The 19660-nt window shown below is 41.8% G+C and overlaps 1 protein-coding gene across 1 annotated transcript; it reads right to left on the bottom strand.

Annotated features, from left to right (window-relative positions):
* Positions 1-1162: 1162 nt before the first annotated feature.
* On the bottom strand, positions 1163-19086 carry TNFRSF11B (TNF receptor superfamily member 11b). The gene is made up of 5 exons (XM_075743440.1): positions 18717-19086; positions 7762-8131; positions 3985-4179; positions 3446-3670; positions 1163-2293 (listed from the first exon to the last, which is right to left on the bottom strand). The coding sequence occupies exons 1-5, from the start codon at positions 18744-18746 to the stop codon at positions 1905-1907; spliced, it is 1209 nt and encodes a 402-aa protein (XP_075599555.1). The 5' UTR covers positions 18747-19086; the 3' UTR covers positions 1163-1904.
* Between the last annotated feature and the right edge of the window lie 574 nt (positions 19087-19660).

Below are 19660 nucleotides of genomic sequence, written 5' to 3'. Positions count from 1 at the left end.
ACACCACCCCAAACCTCCACACCTGGCAGAATCATGGAAACATCTGGTCTCTATTTTGCAAATTTGAGACTCTGTTGTTATCATCTTTTAAGTCTTTTAATTATATGTAAAAACAGTTTCTGTTGTAAAAGTATGTAAATTATTTCAAATGAATCCACACAAAACTAGGAATTTTTTGTGTGTGTTCAGCACCATTTCTCAGCTACGCTGATAAATGAGATGTTAATATATAGCACATGAAATATAAAAGGGAGTTCATTCCTTTTGATACAAAAAGTGATGTGAGAATTCAGTGAAAAATGAAACCGCAGTATTTTAATGCAATATGTCCCATTTGTACTCTCTGTAAGGAGAGCACTTCTGTCATATCTTCCACGGATCTCTTTCTCATTCTTTGCTTAAGATCCTCTCATCTGTAATAGAGAAGTATTTGCCATACAAGGCTAAATGCAGATAGCTTTTCCTTCCTTTGCGCAAGGGAAAAGAATATATTGAATACTCAAGCTATGGTCATGTGCTTTAAAGAAAAAAAACCCGAGTGCAATCTCTCCTTGCAGGCACCGAAGCCTTTGGCTTGCACTGGGAACGATCACTGCCCCTTAAAATTATGTGAGGTTCTGATAACAGCATTCGCACACTCTCTGTTCCCTTTTTTGGGGGCCCGTCTCTTTGCAGGTGCCTCATTCTGCAGCTGAGGGCAATGGTAAATGATTATTACTTTTTTTTTTTTTTTTATGTGACCTCTCTGTGCTCCCTTCCTTTAAACATAGTGGCAATATGTGAGGCTTTCCAAGCCCGTCAGGGCTGTGCATCATCTTTCCTCCATGAAATTACAAGCTGTGGTTAGGGCAAAGGTTGTGAGCTCTCCAAGAATGACGCCGGGCCAAGAGTGATGTTGGGCCAAATGCATCTATGGAGTTGTAATCAGAAGTATCGCAACCGCCCGGGCCCTCCGAACCAGAACCTTCAATACTTTTTACCTTCTTTTACACCTGTACAGTGACCATGAAAATCCAGTGCTGGTCAATATTTACTTGGCTCACATATTAACTACCGGACCAGACAGGGAGAGCCAAGCACAAGATAAGGCACAAAATCCACATGGTCTGTCTCTGTTATTCGTTCCTACTTCAGAGTCAAGAGTAAAACACCAGTCAAAAAGTAAATTGAAAAATTTAATTGTTTTATAAAATAAGATTATGAAATTATATGTAAAAATCCAGCTTCTTAAATATGGTACATTCACTTCCTCACAGAATATTTAAATATTCAGGTCACTTACGCTACATTTTCCCCGTATTTGAGTTAAAAATCATTGGATAAATTAAAACATCCCTACCAAAAGATACCACAACTTATACAAATAAAACTAAGCAATAATACTTTTTTTAAATACAAAATTTAAAGAAATTAATAACTCTGAGAGCATGCTACAAAATTTTGCCAGAAAAATATATGGGATCATTTTTGTTTAACTAGAAAATATACAGTGTGCTTTTCATTTCTCTTTCTAAAATTCAGTCTCATACAATTTCCATTTAACTTAATAAATATGTACAACAAAAATGTTTATACCTCGAAGAATATAAATAGCAAATACTGTAGTAGAGCCAGGTTCAGCATTCTTTTCTCCTTTAGTGACTATAGTGGGGCTTTTCAACTCTGAATGTGCAAAAATGCAGAATCAGGCTCTTAGTGTTATCAACAGGTTAATAGCTTTTACAAAAGTGATTTTATTAAAACCAAAAAAAACCTTCCAAAAACACTGCAAAAGACTTAGAGCTATTCCAGTCAGGCATTTCTATAAATAGTAAGACATAATGTAGGGAAACAACGTTCCAGTTTAATTACTGCTGGCAGTAATTAGGGAAAAATAGTCAGTGGAGAATGAAGAATATCTTGAATTAGACACATCTAACTTTCACTGATTTAATTTGGTTCCCTACCATTTCTAAAAAGAGTTTCTGGTATAATCTATACATTGTAAATCTGTGAAGAAACTTAATCACCTTCTTCAGACTTTGGATGGTTGGTTTTGGAAAGTGGTACGTTTTCAAGTGCTTCAGTCCATACATTAAACCTTTAATGGTGTCTTGGTCGCCATTCTTTATTCTCCACAGATTTAGAAGCTTCAGAACTTGCTCTGTAGGTTGACATAGTTTCATTGTGCGCTCAATATCTTCTTTTCCCACTTTCTTGCCTGGTAAGCTTGCCATCAGTGTGTTGAGATGTTCAAAGGTGAGATTCGGGCGGCCAATATGCCTTAAGACACTATTTTCGCAAAGATCGATATCTATAGAAAGCAAAAAGAAAGGAGAGGTAAGTGCAATGCTGACAACTTTACCACAGCCTACAAGAAAACTTGCAAATTTCGAGGTGAATATTCCTTCCCTTTTTTTACGTTATTTCAAATAGTTCTCTCAGCAATGCTTTTTTTTTTGGGCTCCAATTATGAAAGGCACTTAAGAATTTAATTAACTTTTCAAATATAAACAGCCCCAAATTACAAACAAACTTAGCAAGTATTTATTGCTATATGCTTGTTTCCATTTCTGTAAAATGTTCTGTCTATGTGATAGGACTCCTAATATTTGGTTCCAGTGAATGAAAAAATTGCTCCTCCTCTTCAGAAATGTCTAGGCAACTTTGCTAAAATAGTAATTTTCGGTTTTGAAGTATTCTAGACACGTCACAGTCTGACATAAGTATACATATTAAAAAGGAGAGGGAGAAAAAAAACCATTTCTGCGGCATTTTTCAAATCTATTCCGACTGGACAAAAGGTTGTTTGAATGTGGCGATTGTTGACAGTGGCTTACATGAAAAGAGTTGGCCTGCCTCTCATAAAAACCTCGGTGTTAACATTGCAGCACTATTTCACCTTTGACACCTGTCTTGGCAGATTCAGCACAAAGCAAGCGGTGAATTGACATGACAAATAGGTATCGGAAGGGAAAAAGAAGGTAAAGCGCGTCTGTGTATTCCTCACGCCCTTGCGTTCCCATTCCGTGAATAGATGTCCTAGTCCGAGCTGTCAATCTCCACTTTACAGAAAACAAATTGCACTCTCAGTTGCAGGCATCCAGCTCCCTCTAACCTCAACAGCCACTGTTCAGGTAGAACAGTGGGAAACGTTTTCCCCACTTGATCCAAATTCTTCATACGTCGCGCAGTCTCAAAAGGGGCTCTTGGCTGTGACACCACGCACGATCCCAAGGGGGCTACAAGTCTGGGAAGAATTCAGTCCTCGACTGATCGGGAGAAGCTGAATTCTCTTCCCGCTTCCCCTCGACTTCACTGGCTTACTGCATCAATAAATCTCAGTCAAACCCTGCAGGTCCTCCTCAGAGCCGAACACATCACCGGGAAGTATTTGATCCCAAGCAATTTTTAAAATGCCATTTAGAAGGTTGCTTTTAATATATGTGCTATCAAAACAAGGTACCTTGAATAATCTTCTTGACCATATCCTGTTCTTTGTTTTGCTGCTTCCATGAGTTCATAAGCTGGAAGGTCTGCTCTTGAGTACTGTGCCTTTGTTTAATCCTCTCGATATTTTCTGTGCTAACCTTTGTCCCGGGCAAACTGTCTGCTAGTATGTTCAGCCAGTTAGGTGTGAGATGAGTAGGGACAGCAAACCTGAAGAAAGCCTCCTCGCACAGGGTTACATCTGAAATGAGAAGAAGAAGATGTCAGTTGTTCTGATCCCTGTTACCCTGCTCGTCTCTGGAAAAAAGAGCAAGCAGCAAGGATGATAAGAAAAAATGTTTAAAAAACAAAAGAAGTGGTCTTTATACTGCTGTTGCTTTCTGTGCTTGAGTTCCATTTGGTCTGACCTACAGTAATTAAAACTCTACTACAGCCATCACCAGAGCAGGCAAATGGCTAACAAGCTAGGTATTTTTCTCATAAATGCTGATACATTTAATTATAATTAAAATGAATGTATCTTTTCAGAACACTCTTCCTTAATGTGATACATACCTATTCCGCATTTCTGAGGTGCCGTATCTGTATTTTCCTGACAGATGTTGTCACGAACTGCATTTCCCTTCAATGCTATTTTGAAACCCAGTGCACTACAGTTCGTGTGCTTTAGACAGGCTGCTTTGGATGATGTTTCATTGGAGAAAAATCCTTCTGGGCATCTCTTACATACAGTGTCACTCTCAGGAGTACCTGTGGAAACAGGAAAATAGTGTCTCTAATTACATATAGCCTCAACTGTGAAAAAAAACCCCAACACAAGAATACAAAAATAAACAAAAATATTCATGAAGAAATCACATTTAGGGAAAAAAAAAAACCATTTTAATTTTTAAAAACAAAAAAAAGATTCTTTAAGAGAATGATGTTCCTGCTGCAGTGAGTAAATTGTACTCTTACGTACACTTGTTACCAACTTTAAAATCAGTAATTACTGATTAAATTAGTAATATAGTAAATTAGTATCTTTATATCAATAATTACTTGAGTCTGTTCAGACATTACATGATGTCTGAACTTCATCCTTCAACTGTACGAATATTCCATAAAATAATTAAATGGCACAAGAAACTCCTCTAAAATGTTCTCTGTAATATCCGCCCAGAACCTCACTCGAAAGGCTTACTTTAGTTCTAGCTAAAAATATAACCCAACTGAATATCAACTAAACACCTTCTGAAAAGTACTTTCCCTGCTCAAATATTAAATTATATAGGAAAATAGCATCTCAGTAACATTTTTGAACTTTTTTCTGGGCTTGAATAAAATATTATTTAAAGCAAAGAAAGTAGATCATCCAATATAGCGAAATATTTAATATACATACATATCTTTTGCTTGGTGTTTTACTTTTGTAAGCCATAGTTTTACTTCAGAATCAAATATATGGTACAACAATAGAATGACAATATATGGTTCTACCACATTGACAAAGAGGAAGAAAATTAATGCATGAAATCTGAAACAATGCAAACAGTCTAACCACCAGTGGCAGGAAAATAACAGCATCAATAAATGCTCTGTATTCACTCTTAATTCATCTTTATTCAGCCAATATTTAAGCAAGTGCTTAAAGTCTAATATCTAATATTGTACTATTGAACATGAACTTAAGCACATGCTTAAAATTCTTTGGAAATAATTGGAAACTCTATTTGAATAAGAAAATGCCTCCATCTAGTGTATTTTGGAAGTATTTACATGTGGATGCTTATTTTAATGCTAGCTTTTAAGTATTTTTTTTTTATTTGGGGCATTTCCTTAGAGAAAAAGAGTACGTATCTCCAGTTTTCAACCAGCCGTGAAATAAGAATACTTGCATACACCTGACCTAGCACTTCTTTCATCAGACGACAAGTAAAAACAAAAGAGAAGTTTTTAGTTGTTGTGCACCTGAAAAAATTAGAGACCCTGTATATTGCCAAATTCCCAAAAATGCTCTGCTTTCCGCAGCCAGCCCCCAACCTGCCGCAGCAGCGTCTGCCCTTGGGTTTTCTTGCGCAGCTCTGGGCTGTATGAAACTGCAGCCGGCACCTGCACCTGAGCAGGCAGCAATTAACTTTGCTGAGAAGTCTGAATTTTTAGCAAATTTCCCTGCTACAGACATGCTGCTGTTGTGTTCTGGCAGCGAGGAAGAGGAAGAAAGGAGAGTCCCTGCAAACGGTGCGTCGTTCTGCTCTAGAGCTTCCCGTATAACCTTCGTGGCACGAAAGGGAAATAAACCGGGTAATCCATCAAGGTTCTCAGGGTTGAGCAAAAAGTCACCTCCCAGCTTTGCCAGCTTCTTCTTCACTGCTTATCTGGCCGCTCTCGTTCAGGGCACAAACCGCCGCAGCCCGGCCGCCCTTCCGCCGCTCCCTCCAATTCACCTGGAATCCCCCATTCTCCCCGGGGAACGGCAGCCGCCGCCGGAGAGATAGTGCTGCCTCGCAGCAGCGCTGCCTCCCCAGCGCGCTGCTGCCAACATCTGCCATGTACGGGGGCCGACCGCCGCCGAAAGGAACAAAACCTTAATCTACGCTCACAAAAGGGGACTTCCAAAGTAAAGTGATCTGCCCAATGTAATCATGAGTGACCGGCAGTAGGGAAAAAGATTTCTAATGCTTTAACCTTTGAATAAGACACTGGACCACACCATCTCCCTGTGTGGCAGTGGAAGCATATTTTTCTATACTTTAGGTTCTATTTCACCTGAATTTGTCACAAAGTTCAAGGCTATCATATGGCAGAAACCAGGATCACAGTGTGGTCCATGCTTATTAAATGCCTAGTTGATGCCTCACCTCAAAAACTGACTATTGACACAGGGGGATGCAATTATTTTTACAGTGTTTTCATTCCGTGTTTGAGGTCTGCTTGGGTTTAGCTGGTTCATTCTGATGGGCTTTCAGAAACCAACTTTCCAATAAATTACACGATTCGACAATTTATCCTGTTCCAAAGTTTGTTTCATTTTGAACTGAGGGATTCATATTTGTCTGCCAAGGTTTCACTGTGCTCCCAGGGATGCAGCAGGCTGGTTGCTCAGAGAATTTATACTTCTTTGTTCGTCTCCCAAACGGTCTTTCTGAGAACTTTGTTTCTGGCCCCTTTTGACTCACTGCCGAGGTACGGTGGAAACTCATTAACCCAAGCCCCTGGGTATAACGATTTAGGTTAATGATGGTTTATAATATGGAAATGCGGTAGCTGCCAGTGGAAATGCTTAACAGTGGCAAGGGCATCGGGGTAATGTTTAGTTAACCAATTACTCAGGGACTAGTGAGCAGCAACAGCAGGGACTTTACTCCGTATGTCAAAGTTGTTCTCCAATAAGATGTTCACAACCCAAGACAGGACTCACAACCTGTCATTCAGCATAGCTCTAAAATGTACGGGCCAGCCTTACTCCTTCTCACTGTATATACATAATTCCTAGGGAAGTAATTCTGTAGTCTGGAGACAGGTAGCCTACAGGTTTGTGTCTGAGACGCTTTGATTTTCTGTATTCCCTTCCTCAGTTAATCTCCGGTACAATGACAGTTTACAATTCTTTCAGGCTGTATTAAATACTGGAACTAAACTGGGCCGTGACATTTGCCAAATGATAAATGATGTATTTTGTTTTGAGAGAAGAACTTATTATTGGTTTAACAATTTACGTTGTCTTAAATGAAGAATACACTCCACTGAAAAGTGCTGCTTGGCTCTGTATCCCCACCAGACATACAGCACAATGCCAGCCTGCTTGACAAAGAAACAGTTGTTTGTTTGATAACAGTAACGGTTTCCCTCCTAAGAGTTCCACTTAGGATGCTGTTAATTAATTATTACCACACATTGCTGTGATGCTAGAGCTATATTAATATTGTTATAATTATACACTTGGTGTCAAACACGTAGTGCTCCTGGTGTTTGTCAAGATACACAGTTGCTTGAAACAGCAGATTTCAAAATGAAAAACATTATTATTTATCACACACACAAATACTACATTCCAGATAATGTTCCTTTAAAAGAGGCAATCCATCATGTTTCTCATTAGAGTGCAATTTGCTACATTTGCTACTGCCATTAAGTTATATATTACAGTAGGAGCAGGGTATTCCACTGAGAAATGTTTCTTTGGCTACAGTCCAAACGATGCAGACTAGGAACAGGTTCAATTGGCTTTACAATTTACTGTCCTGTAGTTTCATCTAGACCAGCCTCTTTCCTAATCTTGTAACTGCCACGAGCTGTCGACGTGCTGTAGAGCTCTAATTAAGCCTGTGCGTATCGAAAAGCAGTACATACCTGGCTGTGCAACGCCGTATCCGGGAGGACACTCTGTGTGCTTTAAACAAAACTCGAGCTCCAGGTATCTGCCTGCGACGCACTCGCAGACGCGGTTCTGCGTGCTGGTGCACTCCTGCTTGACGTACTGCAGCTCTTTGCAAACGGCGTTGCAGTACTGGCACTCATCGTTGCTGTTCCACTCTTCGGCGTAGTACTGATCCGGACACGGGGCACACTGCGTCGGGCTGGTGGCTGTACAGTGCTGCTTTACGTAGCTCCCAGGAGGGCACTGGTCACACAGGAGTTGGCGAGATGTCCCTGGGATGTAATGGGGATACTTGGGGGGAGAGTCGTCCTGGATGGTCCACTTCACAGAAATGTCCAAGAGCTAGCAACAGGAAAATAAAACATCGCTCGCTTCAGTTCTGGGAAGCACCGTGGTCACAAAGAAGCCTAAATTTAAATGAGTTTATGAGCCTGATCATGTTGTTAGCTTCAAAAAGATGTTTGTGTTAGAAATTTATAAAATATTAGCCAGCTTCCAGACTCTCCCATGTCTGTCTTAGAATGGGAAAATTTTAGGATCTTATCCAGCAAATCTTCCCGATGTAAGTACTTCCTTGTTCTTCCAGAGATATAGATCCTGTTCTTCTCCCATTTACACCCTTTTAATATCACTGGGCAATGATCTTTTACCGCCTGGCACCAGAGAACCTGGCCTATTAGTTTCATCGGCACCACGCTCAGTGCACAGCAAGGTGGGGATCCTGCACTCCTGGTTCTGAACTATCAAGTTCTTCAGATGCAAAAGAAAAGGTACGTGAGCATACAAACCTGACCAACGTGCTGCACCTTTACCACAGATACCTTTAGAGGTGATTCCTTACAGTATTTCTTTTTACCGGCAACAAATGGTTAGAACAATATACGTTAGTTTTTTAATGCCTTCCATTTAATCTTGCACTGAAATGCAGCAGCACTGGGGATAAAATGTGGCAGCTACATCAAGTATGAAGACACAGCTTCAGACAGAGGTAAAGAATGCTGCAGTTTATGGAGGGTACATTAAGGACTTAACTGCATGAACCAGGCTAAGGCTTTCATTTCCTATCTAAAACCACAGGCTTACGGCCGTCGTGAGGACCTGGTTCAGCACTGGCACACGTCACGACCGCTACACTCCTTCTGCTTCCTGCAACATTCTGCTTTGCTGGTGCCATTTCAGATCTAGCGATCTGAGATGGCCCTGGCCTTCTGCAGAGACAACCTCCGTATCATGTCCTTTTGGTCTTGTAACTGAAAATTTGGTTCTGTGATTCCACCAGCCTACCAAAAAAACAACTCTCAGGCTCAGTCCCTACGTACTGCCCCGAGCCCCACGGGGTCCACCAGCATCTCACTCTCCCCAGAGAACCTGGCTCTGTCCCAACACCGCGTGACCAACATGCTGCTTCTCTTCTAAAACTTGTACATTTTATACAGATGAAGTAAACTGGCTCTGAATGAAGATTTTTTTCTATATATCCATTCAAAGTATAGATCCAGCTGACTTGTCTTTGTTGCTATTTTAATCCCAGTCAGCCAATATAGAGTAGCCGATTCAATTGCAAGAATATATTTTCCTCTTTTCCAATGCAGATGTCCCCAAAGTGTAAGTGGAATTAACACTTTTTATTCATTCAGATTCTACGTTTCCTAAAGAGGCTTCACCTAAGGGCCTCACTTCTGCCACAGCATGGCACTTCTTAAGTGATAGTCTTATTAAGCTTGGAAAGGACAATTTAATCATTCGTCTGTATTAACACGAGTCACAGCGCCAAGTAATACTAGGTGCCTAAATTAGGAATTTTTACTGCTTAAGAAAATATTCTTCAGTACATTCTCCTGCTGCCTGTCTACAAATCCACTTTTTATACAGCTATACCTAGACAAGTTGAAGAATGAATTGCAGATAGCATGGATATTCTCCACAGCCTCTTCTAGCTACCCTTCATTAATCCCTGTAACTTGTCTGATCTGTGATTTCTACAGGTGGAGCTCCCACCTTTTCTTGTGGTCTCAAGGCACAATCTCTTCCATTGTGAGAAATTCCTTATTACTCATTGAAGTTTGGTGTACCGCTCCATTTTTCTTAAATGACTGGATCTATTTTATGCGATCTATTCAAGAAGAGGGTGCAGCACATTTTTTAGTAGTGAATGGCTTTCCATTGATGAAAAATGTACCCACCCTTGGTAAATCTACAGCTATTGCTCTAGTAAGAAGGAAGTCCTGCTAATACCATTAATTGTTGATGTGGTCAGGTTTTCTTCTACAGTTTTCATTCAGTAATAGATAATACAGCATCCCAGAGTCCAAGACTTGCACGGACACATGCATTCGCTTCGGAGAATATAACAGACTGCACATGCGGCACAGATGCTACGGAGGCAAGCATCAACCCACATTTCATGCAGATGTCTGTGGAAACCCAAGACGATACCCAGCACAGATGAAAATCTGACACTGAAAATGATTAGGGATAGCAACCAGACATACAGGCAGCATGTCCTCGTGCAGAAATGCCAGTTTTCCTTCTCTGCAATGCACAACCCACAACAACCCCAAACTGCCACTGCAGCTGAATCTGCTCCTCTCGGTCATGCCTCTGCCCTTGGTGACACTTTTTTAAGTGCCAAATGGTTAGGTGGACCATTTCAAGACTGCTCAAGTCCCCTCTGCAACATGCAGGAGTAAGAACAAGGTTTTCTCTATTTTCCTTACTCAACAATTTACATTGGAACTCATATATGAGGCAAGTGAGAAGTTTTGCTGCCGGGGATGATTCAGGATTAGAAATAATTCAAGTTCAATAATCGGAGAGCATGGGGTTTTGTAGGGGAAAACGGACGCACTTGCTTCCTGAAGAACCTACAGCTATGTGAAGCAAGCCAATAAAAATTGAAAATAATTCGACACGAGAGGAATTGATTTAAAAAATTAAGCAAAAAAAATACTTAAGAATACATATGTGAGACCATGCAAAGTTTTACCTTTAGAAGTACCAATAGCTATGAACTATTAATGGCAATCAAAATACTATTAATCTACATGAGCATAATCAATAACCATAATAGTAGGATTAATAAATAAGTATCCCTAAAAGGATGATCAGTCTTTGCACTTTTTTTTCTTTGTGTTTTTAAAAGAAAAGCGCCTGTCTTCCTTTCCTTCCCAGAAGCACACGCTATGTGGCTGCAGTAATCCACCCATCAGTGGCTGAGCCATACGCATGCAGGATCCAACTCTTATTTAGTAAACAATTATGAGAAGAGACTCTTCAGTCAAACTAAAGCTATAAATACAATCAATATCTCAGCATTTTACCATAATATTTTATATGTTGCTTCCAACATAGAGCAAGATTGCTATTACTATTACTGTTTGACTACTATGATCCTATTAGTACAGGTGCAAGTCATTGCCACAGGACATTGTCAGGAGCTGAGTTCAAAACGCAACTGGAGGAAACATAAACATAAACATCACCTTTTGATCAGGAAATCTCAAACCAAAAATTGTTTGAGTCTGGAGCTGTATTTTGGAAAAATACTGCTATTTTTCTGCCTTTTTCTTCAATCTCCTCTATGCATCAGTTATCAACCCCTGCCACAGACAGCATATGAGGCTTTTTAGGGCTTTTTTTCTGGATTAATTTTTTCTTAGACCCAGTACAGCCATTAGTATGTTGTTAAGTATGTTTCTAGACTCCAATCCCCGATACCACACTTCTTCCTAAGAATACTGTAGGTCCCTTAATAATACTTATGAGAATAGATCAGCAAGATTGTCTTCGATGCAGACTGAAAACACCTAGCACACATGAGTATTCTGAATATTAATATGCAACCTGAAAATCAGGAGTCGTCCTTGAACCTACATCAAGTGCTAAAGTAGATGCAATCCACTTGTCAGAAGTTTTGTAAAAATGTAGGAAAAATGGTGGAAGGTAATTAAGTATCATTTTTACTAGGTTTACTGCAGCAACTTGACACGAACAGAATGAAAAGACTTTTTTTGTCCCTGAGCTCACAGAATAAGCTAGAGGGGAACGTCACTAAATTGTCCTTTCTACTGGCCTAAGACACATTGAATTTGTGCTTACATTAGCAAGTTGGGTCACCTGTTACAGCAGATTGGTAGAGCAAAACAGATGGTGCCGAGCACCTGACATCCACGTTAAGCATGATTCAGGGAGTTATTTTGGACTAACTTCAGTCTGCTCTTATGGACTGAGCATGCATTAGTGGTTAGAGTGCATCTGGTGTGTCTCTGGAGTCCGTCTCTGGATTTACTTTCATCAATCCAGTTTACTTTTGTAAATCCACTTTGTGCACTCCAAGTCTGCTCTGATGTGCAAACTAAAATACAGTAAATAAGGATGATCAGGAGAGGCCCTTCATGTTCCTGAATCAAATTAAAATGCTAATTCAATGCATTTTGTGTCATTCCTGACATTTCTCCTCCTAAGCCATGCTAGGACCAACTTGCTAGCAAATTCTCAGTCATATAAAACCTCTGATTGACCTGAATGCCCATACTTAAAGGTAAGCAACATACTAAACATCTTAATCTCTGCTGTAAGAAATAGCGCTATTTGAGCACATGAAAATGCCATGATCAGGACTTACTAGTTCTGAACATTGGTCTTTCTCAAAGCTTCCCTCTGCCATCCAGAGAGACCTTGACAGGCTGGAGAGGTGGGCCCGTGTGAACCACATGAAGTTCAACAAGGCCAAGTGCAAGGTCCTGCACGTGGATCGGCACAATCCCAACCACAACTATAGGCTGGGCAAGGAATGGATTGAAAGCAGCCCCGAGGAGAAGGACTTAGGGGTATTGATTGATGAGAAGCTCAACATGAGCTGGCAGTGTGCGCTTGCAGCCCAGAAAGCCAACTATGTCCTGGGCTGCATCAGAAGAGGCATGACCAGCAGGTCAAGGGAGGTGATCCTGCCCCTCTACTCTGCTCTGGTGAGACCCCACCTGGAGTACTGTGTCCAGGTCTGGGGGCCCCAGTACAAGACAGACATGAAGCTGTTAGAGCAAGTCCAGAGGAGGCCACGAAGCTGCTGGAGGGCTGGAGCACCTCTCCTATGAGGACAGGTTGAGAGAGTTGGGCTTGTTCAGCCTGGAGAAGAGAAGGCTCTGGGGAGATCTAATTGCGGCTTTCCAGTACCTGAAGGGGCCTACAGGAAAGCTGGTGAGGGACTGTTTATCAGGGAGTGTAGTGACAGGACAAGGGGGAATGGGTTTAAGCTGAAGGAGGGTCGATTTAGATTAGATGTTAGAAAGAAATTCTTTACTGTGAGGGTGGTGAGGTAGTGGAACAGGTTGCCCAGAGAGGTTGTGGAGGCCCCATCCCAAGCAGTGTCCAAGGCCAGGTTGGATGAGGCTTTGGTCAACGTGGTCTAGTGGAGGGTGTCCCTGCCCACAGCAGGGGGGTTGGAACTAGATGATCTTTAAGGTCCATTCCAACCCAAACCATTCTATTGTTCTATGATTCACAGAAAACAGGATTTCTCCCTAATTCTGCTGGCACTGGTCTGCTTTGCACTTGCTAGAGAAGGCGGCATGTTCCAGTTTGAAAGAAGGAAAAAGCTAGAAGTCTGGCTTCAGTTTACTGGAATCAGTAGTAGAGGCAATAAGCATGTTCACTCTCCAGTGCTTAAGAAACCAAAGCTGGAGTCTATCAGTACTATACTTGGCCAAGTTACGGATTTGTCATTCAGAAGATTGCATAAAATTCCGTTCATCCTTGTTTAGGAAAGGTTATTTCAGCCCAGAAGAAGTACTGAGAAAGATGAGGATATGGAGAGCCTCATATTGAAGGGGATCTTGACTTATTCAGTATCTTGGCAATTCAAAACAGTACCTATAGATTCAGCACAGATGATAGACAGTGAACACAGAGAGAGAGAACTTTCTCCATGAAAGGATAACACTGGCAAATGAAAAGGGGATTCTCTCATCAGAGGAAGTTTGGGAACAGCCTTTTGCTGAGAAGCAGGTGCAAGAAACCCAAGTAGTTTAAATAGAGCTCCCAATGCATTTCTGAAAGCAAATACACCATTTGGTTTCCTGGAAGAGCTGAGGAACATACTGAAAAGATCTAGGCAGTTTCTTTCAGTTTCAAAGCCTAAGCACAGTCTTTATATCCCAACACCAATGGACACCAGTGATACTCAATATCTTGTTCTTCTCAACAAATTAACTCTTGCTATGATTCAGAGTGCACTCAACTGCAAAGGGGTTTCTTAGGGGTACTGAAATACAAGGGTTAATTTAAAAAACCAATCCAAAATGTTTTCATAGAATCATAGAATCACAGAATGGTTTGGGTTGGAATGGACCTTAAAGATCATCTAGTTCCAACCCCCCTGCTGCGGGCAGGGACACCCTCCACTAGACCACGTTGCCCAAAGCCCCATCCAACCTGGTCTTGAACACTGCTAGGGATGGGGCCTCCACAACCTCTCTGGGCAACCTGTTCCACTACCTCACCACCCTCACAGTAAAGAATTTCTTTCTAACATCTAATCTAAATCGACCCTCCTTCAGCTTAAACCCATTCCCCCTTGTCCTGTCACTACACTCCCTGATAAACAGTCCCTCACCAGCTTTCCTGTAGGCCCCAAGATGTGTTAGGGTGTTGTGGGGTTTTTTCCCCATGAATATGAAATGCTATCAGTAACAAAATAATTACTAAAACAAAACAAACCCTAGTATCATTAGCTACATCTAGCAACTTATTGGGCAACATTCACCTCTAGTGTCATGGGCTCAGTTCTGAAAGGACTGAAAAACTCAGCCCTTCGCCATCTCCCTAGGCCACATCTTGGGTACTTCTCAGGATGGCCATCTCCATGCAAGGAGTTGAGATGAACTCTAAATACCTAAATGTAAGTCTAGTGTAAGTTGGTGTCATGCAAGTAAATATTGAGAACTTATTCAAAATGAGTTACCCAAGGTTAAAAAGCAATTCTTTGCTTGTGTCACTCAACACATTAGGCCTAAAGCTATACTTTTCTATACCATCAGCATACACAGAACAACCAATGCTAACATAAAAGGCCTGCGCAGTCCATTTATTTGAGCCCTTAGAAGATGCTTTTGAAAGACAAATAATGTGATTGTAAAATTTCATTGCAGATCTTGGGCATGAAAAGAATACACGCCCTTTTCTTTCATCTTTAAATGTAAGGCAAAGAGCCGCTTGCTTTTTCTTGTTGAATTAAAATGAACTAGAAGACAAAGCACATAAAGCAAAAATCCTTCAAGCATCATCCCCTTAAATCACTGCTTTGTGAGAGAAAAGAAAGTGGCTTTTCAGCATATGAAAATATTATTATATAGCTTGGCTTTGTGGTTTTGGGTTGTAGACCAAAGGAGAATGTTTAATTTGCTGAGAAAGATAAATCTGTTTCTGTTTTGCATTCCACAACTATTCTGAAGCATATTTTCCTGCGTGATAAATAATCGCTCAAGGCATCTGTCAGATTGCTCCTAGTGTTTGCATTGGGTTCAAAGTAAAACCTCACAACTCTCCTACTTTGCTTTCTACACAAAGTATTTGGACAAAGCTAAAGCAAGAGGCCTTCACTTACCCTCAGCCCTCAGGCAGAATGCCTCACTGAAATCACGCACAGACCTCAAAGGAATCTCAGTGGCAAAATATAGCACTGAATGATATTAAAGAGGTCCTCCCAATCAATAGCTTATCAAATCAAAACAGTATCTCTAGATTCAGTACATGACAGCGTCATGCTGGATCAGATCCATGGCTGTCTATGGCGACTAACCATTGTAAAATATTTGTCATCTAGAGAGAAATGACTCTCATCCATCTGGGAGATGATACTCAAATCCCTTGCTGTTCTGGGCGGCCCCATGCAATCACCGACTTTAACCTCTTTGGGCTGACAGCCATGCAGCAGGGCTTACCTCCCAAGTCGCTGCGGGCTCACCTAGCGCACAGCCCAGATGAAGGGCCTTTCGGCAGCCCACAGCTGAGCATCAAGAACACAACGAAGGCTAAAGTGGAGTTGTTTTCACTGGTTTGAGTTTAGCTTATAAAGCTGTTGCGCCATTCTGCCAACTGCTTTAATGCAACCCACTCACTTTGGATATAACAGGACCTACTTTTGTATGGAAGAGGCTTTGTAAAGTGGAGGCTGCTCTTTTATAGAATGAATGTAACTGGGTGGCTATCCTGAGCCACCTGTATTCAAAATGGAGGATATCAACCGCTGTCTACATTTCTCTGTCAGTAAAACAGTACGTCAACAATTCAAATCTTTTAGAGACTTTGTGAGGCACGATTCATTGCCACTCACAAAGCAATTTAGGACTCACAAGCAATTTAGGGGTCTAAATTATTGTTTCATTTTCAGTGGTAGGAAAATGACATTCAACTGAAGAGCAGTTTTGCATTTTATCAAAGAAGTGCTAAATTGAAAGTCTTCATTAATATGAGTTACATTTGCCTGCAAGCTTGTGGAAGAAGAAAGCAGAAAAGACTAACCAGCTACTCCCCGAAAGATGTGTCTTAACCATAACTCATATTTTGGAACATTATGCACCAGAGTGACAGCAAGATTTAGAGATAACCCAAACCTGGGATGTTGCCACCAAGACTACAGACTGCCTTTGCACTGAACAGAAGTACTAACAACTGACGATCTAGCTAGGGGAACAGTATGTCCACTATTACATGCAAACAGGTGTTCTTCTCCAGGAAGACCATCACAGTAGTAAATCTACAAGCATAAAAGTTAAATACGGAAGAAACAAAATTAAAGTTTACGTGAGATTTGAACAGTGGGTGTTATTTAAATTGTGACAATGTCTTTTAAAAATTCTTCCGGTAACCTTGGTGTTTTATTTTTAACCAACACACATGCAGACAGACAGAGAGAAAGTCAGACAGAAAGATAACTCCTACCCCCGCGGGCTGCAAAGCCACTGCTGCCTACACACAGCAAACCCAACAGGCAGGCCAGAAAAAGCATGTCACATGCGCCCAGAGATCCAAAATAGAGAAAGGTCAGCTTGAAGGGTCAAGATAGTTACGTGACAAGTAACGAGATCCAACTCTGGGGAATTTCTTTCAATTCAGTCTGATTTCATAATGCTCGTCTGTTTGTAAGCAGTTTTAGTGTTCCAGCAAACAACACACACATGTGTGCACCACCACAGCAGGTCCCCTTTCTGAAACCTTAGCAAAGAGGCCAAGGCTGAAAAGTACATCATGTCCAAAGAGTCTTTTTTAGGTATGGTGTCTCCAAACTATGTTTAAGGTATGTGAACCAAATACACACAACTTTGAACTGCTGTGGTGCCTCCTAGAAGGGTTCTTATAGAACAGGTACTAAATCTACTTTTCTGAGCTCTAGCACATCTGACAGTACTTAAATTTCACAATAACTTTAAATAAATTGTTTTTAAATAATAGTAAGAGTGGAATGATGAAGCTCTCTGGCATGTACTCCTGCCACTGATGTATTTCAGCTCCAAGACTCATCTGCCAGAGGATTATGCTGAACTTCACTGAACGCTATTACTTTATGGGAGAACATGAACAGGCATATAACATTTAATCAAAATCAAAATACTGATGTGATTGTTTTATGATGGCCACAGATAAGAAGCCAAGCTGCTAACAGGCCATTGCTGAAATTCCCAGATTAACTTCCCATGCTTTCATATAGACAAAGAAGGCACAGCATCATACATGAGATGAAAAAGTTGTCTTGCATTTCCATTTGCTGACCACGAGCCTGACAATTTTTGCTTCCCTTGCACCATTAATTACTTTGGGTTTGTTTCTCAAAAAGCTCTTTCAGAAAGTTGTACAGAGAGTAATAAACATGCATTACTCATCGGATCCTGGAAATCACGTTGCATTTATAAAGAGCTTTCAAAATAAATGGATCTCAGTTCTAACGCTCTGCCACAACATTAATGCCACTGTACTCACCAAAACAACCCAGGAACAACTTACCGCGTAGGCATGCATAATAGCCAGCTCTGGATCTGATTTTTAAATGTTTTTCTTTGAATGTTTTCTTATCTAACAGATGAATAGCCTCCAAATAGCTGTTACACAGTATCCGTCTGTATGCAGGTTTTAATTAATCTGACATCACATGCAATTCCATATGGCTAAATGGCTTAAATGACATTTTGAAGGATTTACTGCACTGCTAACATCTCCAAATTTGCATCTGGAAGAATCTTGCTAAATCACCAAGTAAACAAAAACTTATTAAAGCAGGGGCTTATACTGGATTTAATAACACAACTTTTTCTGTAACAGTTACTGAAACAGCTACTAATTCATCACTTTCTTGCACATGAAGCTGAATTTTCTAAGCCAAAACAAGCACCACACGCTTGTGCTTTTTTCTGGAGTTCACAGTGGTTTTCCCGGGTCGGAAAGCCAGCCCCGTATCTGAGATCCTGACCAGTGCCGCTGCAGCAGAGATGACAGAGACAGGCAGGGATGGCGCTTTTGTAAATCAAAACCAAACATCCCAGCGTACAGTATCTAAATGCATCCCTAGATACAGTGTTTTGTGTCAGCCCGGTATGATGAAGTCTTATAAAAGGAGAGAGGAAGGTAGGAAAAAAGGCAAAAGAAAAGCAAATCGTGTCACTACCTTAAGAACGGGATGAAAATGCCTGCTGCCTCCCTGGAGCTGGATGTGTCCATCGCACTCCAAACCTCACCAGGAAAGCTCGGCGTGATGAAATAAACAGGGTTTACCAAGAAAACGGAGAGAAGGCAAAAAAACCCCAAACCCAAAAATACCCAAACAAAAAAAATCAAAACAAAACAAAAAAACCCAGAAGAAAAGCCGTATGGCTTTACAGCCTGATCTCTGAAGCTGCAATGCATCTTTAAGCCTATCTACCTCTCTGAAGAGACTTACCACAAGCGTGCAGCACAGGAACTTGTTCATTGTGGTCGGTGGAAGAAACCTCAGCGAGCTGGGAAATCAGGCAGAGAGTCAGCTCCCGCTCCAACCTCCTAGCAGCCCGCTTACATCCCCCAACATTAAAGACACGATATATATATAGTCCCGGTGTAACAGGAAGCTTTGGCTCAGCTTTGATCACTCATTCCCTACCATGACCAAACTTTTCTCTCGTGCGCACTCTCTCTCGCCCCCTTTTTTTTTTTTTTTTTTTTTTTAAAGGAACCTGTAAAACTTGATGACTTAATGGAACCGTTTGAGTGCTAACCACAGACTGGAAAATGCAGGAGGGAGTGTCAGGGGCTGGCCAGGGGAGGGTTTAATTGGGCTCCGTCTGTCTGGCTGTCTGGCTGTCCCCCCTCCTCTCCCCTCAGCAGCGGCGGGGTGGGCGGGGGGGGGGCGACAGCGGCTCCCTCAGCGCCGCAGCCTCACGGGAGACACGGTTAAAAATCCCCGCTGGAGGCTGAGCCCCGGGGCCTTGCCATTTCCCGGGGAGAAAGAGGGCTCTTGCCGGCTCGGCTCCCCAGGGGCTGGCAGGAGCGGGGCTGGCTGGGAAGCAAAGTGCGGGGAGGAAGAGGCCGTGGGGAAGGAGGATCCCCGCCCGTTTCCCTTCCCCGCTGAGGCAGGAACGCGAGGAATGGCCCCGCTGCCCCCGCCGCCCCGCCGGCGTGACGGGCAGCGCCAGCCCCGGGGGCTTTGCCGGGAGCGGAGACCTGCGGGAGCGGTGCGGGGCTGTGATCTTCCAGTGACATTCGGGGTCCGAAAAAAGGGAAAACAGCAAGCCCTTGCCCAGAGGAGAAGCCCCATTCAGGGGCCTGATCTTCCTTCCCCCACTTGTAGTTAGAAAAGGGCGTTTTTCTGGAGCCCTAAGGATCAAACTTGCCTCCCTGGATTTCTGA

Source organism: Balearica regulorum, chromosome 2 (genome assembly GCF_011004875.1).
Source record: "Balearica regulorum gibbericeps isolate bBalReg1 chromosome 2, bBalReg1.pri, whole genome shotgun sequence".
Taxonomy (NCBI): domain Eukaryota; kingdom Metazoa; phylum Chordata; class Aves; order Gruiformes; family Gruidae; genus Balearica; species Balearica regulorum.
This window is presented reverse-complemented; position numbering and strand designations above follow the sequence as displayed.

Coding starts and splice junctions, on each gene's coding strand:
- TNFRSF11B (XM_075743440.1), bottom strand. CDS start 18,746: ATGAACAAGTTCCTGTGCTGCACGCTTGTG. Junction 4,180..7,761: donor ATACGGCGTTGCACAGCCAG/GTATGTACTGCT, acceptor CTGTTTCCACAG/GTACTCCTGAGAGTGACACT. Junction 3,671..3,984: donor ACCTCAGAAATGCGGAATAG/GTATGTATCACA, acceptor TTCTCATTTCAG/ATGTAACCCTGTGCGAGGAG.